The sequence below is a fragment of the Corapipo altera genome, unplaced genomic scaffold, assembly GCF_003945725.1.
Source record: "Corapipo altera isolate COAL_440 unplaced genomic scaffold, ASM394572v1 62, whole genome shotgun sequence".
Taxonomy (NCBI): Eukaryota; Metazoa; Chordata; class Aves; order Passeriformes; family Pipridae; genus Corapipo; species Corapipo altera.
The window spans coordinates 2,457,002-2,469,134 of record NW_020884894.1 but is presented as its reverse complement, the minus strand read 5'-3'; the positions used below and the strand labels follow the sequence as shown (position 1 = coordinate 2,469,134).

The 12,133-nt window shown below is 50.3% G+C and overlaps 1 protein-coding gene across 1 annotated transcript; it reads right to left on the bottom strand.

Annotated features, from left to right (window-relative positions):
- Positions 1 to 8,646: 8,646 nt before the first annotated feature.
- On the bottom strand, positions 8,647 to 12,127 carry CBLN1 (cerebellin 1 precursor). The gene is made up of 3 exons (XM_027646481.1): positions 11,541 to 12,127; positions 11,227 to 11,346; positions 8,647 to 10,055 (listed from the first exon to the last, which is right to left on the bottom strand). The coding sequence occupies exons 1-3, from the start codon at positions 11,805 to 11,807 to the stop codon at positions 9,858 to 9,860; spliced, it is 585 nt and encodes a 194-aa protein (XP_027502282.1). The 5' UTR covers positions 11,808 to 12,127; the 3' UTR covers positions 8,647 to 9,857.
- Between the last annotated feature and the right edge of the window lie 6 nt (positions 12,128 to 12,133).

Genomic DNA, 12,133 nt, shown 5'->3' with positions numbered 1-12,133 from the left:
GAATAGTCATTGTCCCATCCTGAATGGATAATAAATTAATCCATGCCAGCCAAAGAAACAGGTACAATTTACCTCCTTGGTAAAACAGATACAGAAACTAAATCTCACATGTTGCACAACTTTACCATGCAGAGCAACCTTTTTTTAATGGTTTTTGCTACTGCACTTCACAATATAGCAGTATACCAGTCAGGGTCAATAATGTTTAATGAAGTAACTTATTAGTCAAAGAAAAAAACTTGCTAACTTGGGCTTATGTGTAAATACAGAACAAGCCTCCACATTTGTCTTCTTCACAAATGCACATTTGCCATCCACCTTAAAAGCAGCTGAGTATTCCTTGTGATTCCTTCTAAAGGAATGTTCCAGTTTTCAAAAGGCCATTTTATCTGCTAGTTTAGATATAAAACAACTCTTGTACTTCTGTTATCTAGCCTGAAGGCATACATAGCCAGTAAGCTTATGCTTAAGTGCTTTAACTTTGAGAACACGAAGCACCTTGTTGCTTTCAACTGGATGAACACATTTTTCACATCAAGCACATTTTTAAGTGTTTTGCAAAACAGTAGGCTTCTCAACAGAGTAACTAGATATATTGGTATCTATCTCCATCCTCTCCTGAGGAACCAATCACAGATATGGGTAGTCAGTACTTCATCCAGAATTAACGTATTACTGGTTTCCAGCAGAGACCCTAATACTGTATATCAACAGGGTTCTTCTAAACAAGAAAAAAAAATTAAGTTAGAAAAGCAGAAGCACAGCACGAACAACCTATAAAAATAGTGAAAAAAACTGGAAAGGGCTACTAAAGACAAGAATTATTTTAAGTTAATCTCCAGGATGATAGGCAGTCAACACACAAACAGGCAGGCACAAACCCAGTTACCACAGTAAAGAGGCTCTCCTCATGACTGGTAGTGCTCAAGTATTGGGCCTTAGGAGAAGAAAGATTACTAAAGCAGTTAAAACTGAACAGCTGCACAACTTGTAGAGGAAACTCAGCAAATGAGCAACTGCAACAGAAGGAATGTACAAAATATTTCTCCAGATATAAAGGACCATACTTCTACAGCACATTACTGATGTTGCAGGCAAAGACACAAACTGCTGTGGCAAAGGGTTTAAAACTCTGCCACAAGTGGTCACATGTGGCCAGGGCTTACCTTGCTTGCTCAAAAGTGTTTAGTGCTTCCTACCGTGCAATAGTCCTTCTGCTTCAAGCTTGCAAAAACACTTTCCTGATGTACAGCTGCAGGAAGAAGTGTCTTGCAATCTTCCTCTGGCCCTGAGAACACATATAGGGTTAGTCCAACCTGGCCATGGTGTAACAGGAGGAAAATTTCCATAAACTGCAGGGGCTGAGTGAAAAGCACCTGAGTCAGACAGGAACTCCCTCAGCTGCACTGTGTACAACAGCCTTTGTGCAGAAGCATTCATTAGACACTAGTGTAGGTACAGTAAGACAGAAACACAGTGTGATACGATGTGCTGTCACCATTAAGGTAGGATGTGACAGATACATTTGGAAAATATAAAATATGTTCACACAGCTTCAAATTAAGTGAATGCATGTGAAGCCAACCTGAATGAACAGCCCTGCCTTCTTTGGAACATGCTGACACTAACAGCATTGATCAGACCACCTCCTAATTATATCAGTTTACAAACAACACCCCAACGTTGCATTTGCAACATCTTTAGCTTTGTTCAAAGCACATTACGGTAAGGGAACATTAAAAACATACTTAAACATTAAACTAAAATTACCATTCTGCAATTGATCTGTGGTTATACAGAACTCATCTTTGCAGCTGCTGAAGTGTAACCAAAGGGATTTGGCTGCATTACCACTGTTATGAGCATAAAGCAGTCATGACCAAACCTGTTGGTAGTGACTAATTGGCCTAGGGAACCCGAGCATCAGTTTGCCTGGTTTCTGAGGAGTGAATACGATGACCATCTCAGCTGCAAAACCACACAAAACTGTGTCAGAAACAAAATTTGTATTTGTCCTTTATATTCTGTTCTATACATTTTTGTAAGCACTTTACTTGCTTTGTCTTAAAACAGCTCCAGAACAGTTCAACTACTTCCATTCCCACCTCCCAGAAGAAGTCTTCAAATCTTAGGTACCCCTCTGAAAGACTGCTGGTAGACAGACGGGAGATGGTTTCTTCATAAAACCATCTACCATTTCAAGAGAAAATAGTAACAGATATTATTTAAACAAATACCTTACTTGATATGTTAATTTCAATGGATGTTATTCTTTTTCTGCACCTTTAATATAAATATTTTAAATAGGTAAAGTTTGCCATGGGTTAGGCACCAAAACCCCTACACTGATGGAACTTAACATGACCATCAACAGATAACACTGGACCAGTTTGTCCCTGTGACATTCCAATGATTTAAAAAAAAAAAAACCAACAAAAAAACCAAACAACCAAAAACCAGAAAACTTATCCTAGGTATCTTATTTTTTTGGACAACAGAATCCTTCCACCATATGTTTGCCACTAAAGCTATTAAATGCCTCCATACTTGTCCAGAAGCTTTACACGATCTTGAAAACATGGCCAAAAGAATTAAGCTGTGTTCTGTAAAGTCACATAAAAAAATAAAATAAAATGGGAGAAGAAATATGAACAGGTTTCTTCAAAAATCCTAGTAATCCAAATAATCCTTGTCTTTTGCAAGTGTATCTACTGTTTGCAACAACTGAGGAAATGGGACTGGGATATATTTCTGTAACAGCACAATTTCTTGGCTTCTGCCATAAGATCCCATGGGCAGAATAAGTTGCAAGAACCTGCACTGCAACACAGCTATGCAAATTTATGTCAGCAGAAAATCTCATTTAATGACCCACTGGAATTTAAAGCCATATCTTATAAAATGAGCCCTGGCACCTCTACTTTAAAAAAGAAAGATCCTTTCACAGGTCAAAATGCTATGTTAAACCAGTGCTTCAAGACTCAGTGATGTCTTACTTCAGGATGGGAAAATAATTTAATTCTGAGTTTGGTCAGAGCTATGCAATTTTTCATGTGCACGATAAGCTAAGTGCAAAGCTGATAAGTGTATGTATATTAATGGTGGTTAATTACTAGTAGGGCTCTCAATTTGCTTAATCAAGCCACAATAGGGACCTGGGAATATTGCAGGAAACTCAGTGAAGATCTCTGCTCAATACATCACTGCAAGAAGTTGGCCACATGACAAACCTCACAGCTACTCAAATTAGTATTTCTGTTATGTATATAATAACTGCTGAGCCTCATCTCACTCTTCTGGGTAGAGCTGGTCCTGCCATTTCAAAAGAGGCATTTCAAAACTAGAGGCTGCAATTCTCTGGGTTGTATGAACAATTGAGCCTCTGGAAAGTCTCTTTGAAGACTAAAATAGTGAGATTAATCACTCAGAAGACAGCAAAGGAACAATAAAACCAGATTAAAAAGAGAGACATCAGAAGCTTCTCCTTCCCCACACCTGGACAGAATCGTAGAGAAATTCAACTCTATTGACAGCAGGGAGATGCAAAACCAAGAAACTGTAAAAACATTCAGAAGGGAATTATGAGTCCATGCCAATCAATAATTTTAAAACATAACTCAATATGTACCAAAGAATTCGTGAGAGTCAAAGTAAGGAAGGATAACTGACCCATCTGGTCCTGTGGACCAGATTTTAAAAATTATGAAATCATGCCACATGCACATGCATGGCAAAGTACAAAATACTTCCCCATTTTTTTCTGTGGAAATGGTATTTATAAGGACAACACAGTAGGCAGTCTGACCAATATCCTGTAGTGTGTTACAAGAAATTTTGAAGGAAAGAACTGTAGAGTTAGTAATATGACAAGTTCATAACTTTTTTTTCCTGAGACTCAGTATTTTTATTTAATAACAGAAAGAAATATTGACCTGCTTTGGTGACAGCAACACCAAAACCAGCTATCATGCAATTAGTGGCATGGCAGTTTTATTATGAGAAAAGATGCAGGACAATGTTAATTTCCATTTTAAATACCTTTTTAAAAGGGTTATTACTACTGCAAAAATTGGAAAAAACTGTCAGTATAGAAGCAGCTCAAGGAGGATGGCCCTGACTTGAATGACCCTGAAGCCCAAAACATTGAAAACACATTACAGTTTATTAGCATGAAGCCCAACAATGAAGTGAGAATTTCCACTACAAGCTGCATGAGTATTAACTGCAAACAAAGCAGGAGTCCTCTCATGAACCTCTAGTCCTTGAATGAGTGTTGTGTAGATGAAAAAAAATCCTGGAAATATAACTGAAGTTGAAGCACTGATATTTCATTTAACATACTCTACACAACAAAAATTACTGATATGAATGACAATTATTCACATGTTCTGTCTTCATTTTGCTCAAACTCTTCCAGCATCTCTTCCTCGGGTCTTCTTTCTTCTGATAGCTTAGCAGAATTACAGTCAATTAGAAGGTCACCAAAAACAAGAGTGCTGGGAGCAGCATGCTGCAAGGAACACTCAGTACTGTCTGAACCCGGTTTTGTTAGTGATCTAGGCAGAAAAGACAGGAGACCCTTGGGAATATTTTTCCAGTCTACATGCCCATGCAATGGTAGAACCATTCTCCAATACCTCCACAATTCCTTCCTGAACGAAAATTTTCCAAGCAGGGCTTTTCAGCATCCCAGATATGTCCTGGAACAACTGTTTCATTTTAGGAATCCCAACCATAAAAAACTAAGTGCAACTGGTGAAATGTGACAGAGTTCATTATCACAGCTCCCCACCAGCACACGAACACAGTTGCAAAAAGGCAAAGGGCAGTATCTTGCTCACTTGTCCAACAGAAGGCTCAAAGTGTCATGGGGCAGAGGGAGAATGCTCTGCACCCAGACACACACAGCTGTTTACACTGGAACCAACACTGCCGTTGACCCAGAACCACCAGAGCAGTGGCACTCCACTGCCCTGTACCCCAGGAAAACATCCTAGGAAGCCTGGAGGTGCTAGTGCAAGGTGGGGAAGTGTACCTAATGCCGATACACCCCGTGTAGGCAACACTGTCTCCAACCCATACTGGGTTTTCAGTGAGTGCTGAAAGCATAGAGGTGCAAGTGCTCAAGACACAGGGACTGATTACTGCTAGCCTTGCCCAAGCCCTCTCCTCCCACAGCAAGGCACACAGATTGTTTCAGTCTCCACAAGAATACAAGGCCTCTTTTCTTTTGGGGCAAGCAACAAGAGAGGCCCTTTGGCAACTCTTAGCTGGCAGAGCATATGCCACACTTCACCCACTGACCCTGACCAAGTGGAGGCAAACAAAACAGTTCTACAAGTTTTCCCCCATCCCTGAGATTTCTGCACTATGAGGTTTTCCTCAGAACCTGAGCTTTCCTCCTGCATATCTCACTGGAGATGACTCCAACAAAATGCTCCGATGTCTCTGCTCCCAGACTACCTTTCTTTTTAAGCGGAAAAGAGTCTCAGAGGTCACCCTCACGGACACAGAGCACAGAGGGAGTACGCAAGCTGCTTAAAATCTGCTCACCCCCAGTCCTCACGGTACTGTCCCCTCCCTCCACTGCCTCTAAAACCCCACCGGGTGGCCGGCCCAGGCAGTCCCGCTGCTCTCCCCTTACCTGTTGCAGCCCTTCGCCCTGCTGCAGCCAGGGCTCTCCAGCACTTGCCGGTCTCCAGCTCCAAGGAAGGATGCGGGCAGCGAGGCGGGCACGGCGCTCCCTGCCGGGGGCGGCACTGCCGCTGCCGATGCCGCAGCTGGGCGAGCTGCCCCCCTGACCCCGGGCAGGGCTCAGCTCTCCCCGCCCGGCGGCGGCTCTGCCTCCGAGCCGCGCAGCCGCCGGCGGGGCTGGAGGGAACCGCCTGCCCGGCCATGCACGAAGCCCTGCCTCCGTTGGCTCCTCGGGAACGGCCGCTTCCGAACGAACTTATTGGGCTTCCAGCTGTACCTGGGGGGCAGACGAAGGGAAATTATGTTTTGCAATGCCGAGTGTGCACTGACTATTCCCAGAGCTAACTGCATTTGACTTGCTCTTCTGTTGGACCAAACTCGCCGTCTCCTGCTGGAGTCATTAATCTGTACATTCGCATCGTTTGCGCATAAGAGAGTTGGTTTGTTTCTCCCTTTCCAACCCCTTGCCCCCAACACGCACTCCCTAAAAACCCAACAATTAAAAATGTGGATTTTTCCTTTAATTCCCCTACATTGTGTAATTATATTCACATTAGAAATCAATCAACACTGGTCATTACCATTAGTGATATGCTCATAAACCAAACACTAGACATGCTAATGAACTGAATAAAACATAATTTCTTGTTGTGTAAACTGATGCTCAACGCTAATCAGCAATAAATTCAATCAGACATTACTTACATCAACTGAAAACACATTAAAGCCGGGTACGGAGCAGCGGCTGCTCAGTTCTGAGGGCAGCACGGCCCCGTGCCCGGAGCAGCCCAGCAGTGCCACGGCCGCGGGGGCCGGGGACAAGGCCGCCCGAGCCCCGAAGGGACACGGCCTCACTGCGAGGGACCCCTCGGTGGAGGGGCCGTTCGTGGCTCCCGCCCGTTGTTCACGGGTCGTGGCGGGGGCACTGAGCAAAGCCGGTCCCTTGTCTGTCCCCAGCTCCGCGGAGCCCGGACGGCGGTGCCCGCAGCCAGACACCGGGGCCTGTCTGGCTCCAACACTTAAAACGGCACCTGTGTCCAATTACTTCGCCGTGGTCACTCCTTCAGAGCCCGTTCTCCTCCTAGAAATCGCCCGCGGCCCTGCGGGTCGCACGGCCCAGCGCTGCCGAGGAAAATAGCGTTGCCTCGCCCGCCCGAGTGCGGGCGGTTTCCAGGAGAAAAACGGGCTCCGAGGGGGTGCAACCAAACGCCCATTTGACACTTCTCTGCCAAAAAACAGAGGGGTCAAAGCACCGGCGATGGCCCCGGGCACGGGTACGGCCGCCCGGCCTGGCGGTAGCCGCGCCCTGCCCGCCCTGTCGGAGAGAAGGTTCCCCCGCGGCCTGATCAAGGGGCACCTTCACGCCCTTCTTCTCCCGGGGCCGGTGCCCTCTCCCCTGACCGCCGGGGTCATAGGGATGGCAAAAAGGGGCAGTTTTTAAACACAGCCCGTTTGCTGAAGTAAATGACCGGGCAGCAGCCCAGACACATCCCTCGCGCTTCCCAACGCCGCCGTCGGGGGAGCTTCGGGCGGGGCCGGGAGGCGGCGGGACCCTCCTGCCCCTGCGGAGAGACGGGGCGGGAGTAAGGTCCCGGTCCCACGGCACCGGTAAGGGCTCCCCGGCCCGGCGGGGCGGCCGAGCTCCATGAGGTCTCCGGGCCGGCGGCTTTACCTCCCCAGCAAAGACGCTGTAACTCGCGGCCCCGAGCTGCGGGGGGCTCGCTAAGCGCGGTGGGAGGGGGGGGGGTCGCTGCGCGGGTGCGCAGCAGACGAGTGTGTTTCAAGCAGCCACGGCGGCGTTTTGTAACAGCCGCAGAGCAGCGATTTGCTGCGATTGGAGTAATGTAATTTCCAGCTGCACAATATTAATGAGACGCTCAGAACCAGGGGAAAACTTTCAGCGGAAGGTGGCGGGTTTATTTGCTTCGCGTTAAGGGAGACGAGGGAAAAAGAAGGGGGAAGGAAAAAAAAAAGACAAAAGACAAGCATCAGCATCATCAGCCCCCGCACCTGCGGCGATCGCCGGGGATCCCCCCGCGGCGGGCCCGGCCGGGACCTGCCGCCTGGCCCCAGCGCGGTGAGGGCACAAGGCCGCCGTCCTTTCTCTTGCAACCTAGTAATTGTTGTTTCGCCCCCCCCCCCCCCCCTTTTTTTTTTTTGCCTTCTTTGCTCCCTCCCCGTGGTCACGGGAGGAAGGGGCGGCTCGGTTTGCCTTGACCATACCTTTCGCTGGGGGGGGGGGGGGGCGCGAAGGGGGCGCGGCTCTGACAGCCGGGCGGGTGGGAGGCAGCGCGGTGCGGGAGCGGTGAGAGCCTTCAAGGGGAGAGCAATGAAGAGTCTCACACTGAGAGAGGAGCGTGCGGCCGGAGAATGAGACGTGTGGGTTGTCTTGGCCAGTTTGTAACTCCAGGTGAACACAGCCCAGCTGCTTTCCGTCATTATTCCTTCTTCAGAAATCTCCGTTGTTCCCTCGCACGGCTCCTGGCCAGCGGCGAGGCTGAGGGGGCTGAGGAGGGCCGGGCCGCGACTCCACCTCTCCTGCGAGGCGCAAATCGCAACATGCGCCAGGCAACCGCGGAGCCAGAGTCAGTTTTGGCCCACACACCCCTGGGCGACAGAGGAGCAGGAACTGAGAGGACGCTGGTGTGTTCCTCTTGGAGTCCAAGGGCCGCGGCCATCCCCGGCTGCGGCTGAGCCCGGCCGGCCCCTCTCCCCGCCGCCGCCCCTCCGCGGAGCGCGCTCCCGCCCGCCCCGCCGGTCTGTTTCCAGGGAAGAACCTGTGAATAAAGCGAGAAGCGTTGCTTATTGTGCTCGTATTAATCCCCCCAACTGCTTGGAGCTAATTAAATTCCTCCGCGGGAGCCGGGGGTTCGTGCGGCTCCGCCAGTGCCGCAGCCGGGGCGCGGGGCAGCCCCGCGCCGGCCGCCGCCGCGCCACGCACACAGCCCGGGGGTCGTTTCACCGGTTTATTTCACATTAAAGTTTAGATACAATCGAAATCCTCGTACGCACCTTTTAATAAAAGTAGTAATCTCTTTGAGTACTGCAAAATTATAGCATTTACATCTTTAAAAGACGGTAAACAAATAATACTAGCGAATCAATAGTACCAGCATCGAGAGCACATGGTCGGTTGTTTTTAGGCGGCCGTATAAAATGCGATCTGGTTTATAGAATATAATACAGAGAAATGCTATAAATAAGTGGATATCAGAGCCGGTGACAAACTTTCTAGAGACGGGTCCGCTGGGGCTGCCGGCACCGCCCGCGGGGCTTGCGGGACCCGCGCGGGGGGGCTGCGGGGCAGGGGGGTGCGGGGGGTGGCCCGCCCGATCCGGTCCCAGCACCGCAGCTCCGGGACCTAGACGAGCCTCCTGCCCCCACCTACCTGCATTGAGAAACCTTATTTCTGGTTAAGAAAAATAAAAGTCCCATTTAAACTTTATTGAATTAAAGCAAAAATTAATTTTCGATATTCACACATATATTACAGAGTAATAGTAAAAGTTCAATATACTTCCTGGCGTTTGGTTGGGCCACATTGTACAAGAGCAAAACAAGCATCAAAACATTTAGCAGCCTTAAATTTCACAATCACTCAGAATTACATAGAAATATTGAAATACTCTAGTCAGCCTTGGCTGTGAATAGTTCTTCATGTAGAAATTTTTCCTTTTGCCAGCCAGTACACAGCAAGAATTGCATTTTCCCTTCCATCATGGCATCCATGTATTCAAAAAATACTTTGCTTTTTTTTTAAAAGTTAAACTCAGAGAAAGAGTCAAGAGTAACATGTTTTAAAAACAAAACTACAAAATATGCTGTAAAGGACAATGAAAATATCTAAAGTCTACTTGTGTGAGGCAGAAGCCATGGGGGAACAATGGCAGATTACACCAGTGACACAGAGATGGGAACTAATTTTGTGGGAGGAGAGAGAAGAATATAAATGGGGTTTTGATCAATTATAGTGTCTCCCGCCTGTTGGCCGCAACACAACAAAAATAAGTAGTAATTCTTCAAAGCAGATGTACACAAACCTAAGCAGGATTTAGCTTCTTTAATATCTGAATGTAAAAAGTCTGCTGTCCATGATTCTTTAAACCCAGCTACGACTTGGGAATTTGTAAGAGATCTCTCCCTTTTCTTGGACGAGAAGTGATTTAAAGTGGGAACACTAGAAATCCAGAGAATGTTGAATACTTCCAGCCTCCCATCAAGTTTCCTCTCTCCAGTTTTAGATAAGCTCTGTCTCCTTTCTCCATCTGAATCAGGACTCCATTGCTAGCAGCTTCTCGGGTCACATCTTGGTCCCCTGCAAAGGCAGAAATCACTGGCCACCCATTTAGCATCAAACTCACCTAAAGAGCAAGATAAAACAAAGCCCTCTGTCAATTAAAGTCAGACAACGACACCGCCGGGGCTCGCCTAGCAGGAGAGATGCTTAGTTAAGAAAAGGCCTCTTTTGACAGCTGAAACTCCAGTCCCATAAAAAAAGAAATACCAATCTGAACCCAGCTAAGGTATGTACTCTAAAGGAAGAAGTCTTTCACTGCTGTTTTAGACCGACAACCACATCAAAATACCCAGTGCATATAAAGCAGAACATTGATCCTATTTTGGAGAATTTCAATAGGGTGCCTGTGTTTTCAGGCTATGAAAAGAGGTCTGCTTGTACTTATTGAAAGATGGCTTTATGCGAAACCTCAGAGACAGCGAGCAGCAGAGCCACAGCCGCCGGAGTCAGCGCCTTTGAAGTGTATTCAAGAGGTAGTTTTCCTTTGTTAGGCAGCAAAGACAATATGATACAACACAGTCAATAAGCTCTGCTCAGCTCGCATTAATGATCCCGGGACTGCATACCCCACATTAATAATACACTACCTGCCGAATCTAGAGGTGTGAAGCCACTTGCACCAGAACAGTGCTATATAGCTGCACATTCACCTTTGCAATGTGCATTGCTATGCAGTCATTCCTGTCTGGGTTATGCTACCTGGCTCCAGGCCGGTAATTTATTAACCCTACCTAGAGGTGTGTATGCATCGAACCACATACAAAAGGCATGTATAAGGTAGCTGCATACACATGCACAGATTCGTTACTGCATCCATGCCATAGGCACCTCCGTGAACCCCAAATCCCTTTGAAACCTTCTGCCATCAGAGAGCGAGTGAGGAGCCCACTGGGGGCCGCGGTTCCCACGGGCTCTGCTCAGGGATGCTCCCGCCGGCGCTCCGCGGCACTGGGCAGCCCGCGGGCCCGGGCAGGCTGGGAGGGGGCGGTAGGCAGCCGTCGGGCGATCACCTCCCGTCCCGGGACAGCTCATGCGGGCAGGGGCCGAATGGAGGCCTGGTGGGGCTCCGCGGCCCTTTGGGCACCGTCCCCTCGAACGGTGGGGACGCCGCGGGTCTGCGCTCTCGCGGCGGTCCCCGCACGGCCGCCCGCACGGCCCCGGCCCCGCCGGGCCGCGGACCCGTCCGCTCCCTCCCGCGGTGCCCGCGGAGCCAGGCGACGGCGCTCGGGGCTGACCTGGATGGTTTGCCTGTTGTACACTTTCACCACGTGAAAATTGAAACTGTAAATCCCTTTCCTGGGCGCTATGAAAGTGCTCCGTTCCGAGTCGAAGTTGCTGCCGATATTCACTAGTACCTGGAAGGGAAGGGCACCGTCAGCACCAACGCGGGGCCACCGCCGTCCAGTCCCGTTGCCCCGCGGCCGCCCCCGGCGCCCCCCCTCCCGCGGGCAGGGCCCCGCGGGGCGGCGCGTCCCCGGCCCGGCCCCGCCGCCTTCCCCGGCAACTTCTCCCGCGGCGCCGCGCCGGGAGCCCCCCGCGCCCTCCCCACCTGGTCGAAGTAGATGATCATGGTGCGGTTGCTCATCTCGGAGGGCTCGTGGTTGGTGCTGCGGATGGCGGAGAAGGCGACCTTGGCGCTGCCGGAGCGCACGGAGATGCCGAGCGCCGTGCCGGTGGGATCGGAGGTGGGGTTGGAGTCGCACACCACGAGGCACTTGCCCTCCAGCACGATGGGCTCCGTCTCGTTCTGCCCGCACGCCACCCACGCCGCGCCCAGCAGCAGCCCCAGCCCCAGCCCCAGCCCCGGGCCCCGCATGGCGCCGCGCTCCCTTCGCTCCGCGCCGCTCCGCGCCGCGCCGAGCGGCACGTCCAGGCTCCGCTCCGCTCGCTCCCTCTGCCCCGCCGCGCTCAGAGCGGGGCCGGGCGCGCCCCGCCGGCTGGGAAGCGGCCGCGAGGAGGAACGGGAGCGCCGGCACACATAGCGCGGCGCGGAAGCGCTGCGGGTGCGGGAGCGGGACCGGGCGGAGCGGAGCCGCCCGCCGCGCCGCGCGGGGCTGAGGGAGGCGGCGGGAGGCGGCGGCGCTGCCGGGGCTGCCGGCGAGCACAAAGACGGCGCGGGGCGCGGCCCCGCCTCCCCACCGG

Coding starts and splice junctions, on each gene's coding strand:
- CBLN1 (XM_027646481.1), bottom strand. CDS start 11,807: ATGCGGGGCCCGGGGCTGGGGCTGGGGCTGGGGCTGCTGCTGGGCGCG. Junction 11,347..11,540: donor TGATCATCTACTTCGACCAG/GTGGGGAGGGCG, acceptor CTTCCCTTCCAG/GTACTAGTGAATATCGGCAG. Junction 10,056..11,226: donor ACAACAGGCAAACCATCCAG/GTCAGCCCCGAG, acceptor CTTGCTCTTTAG/GTGAGTTTGATGCTAAATGG.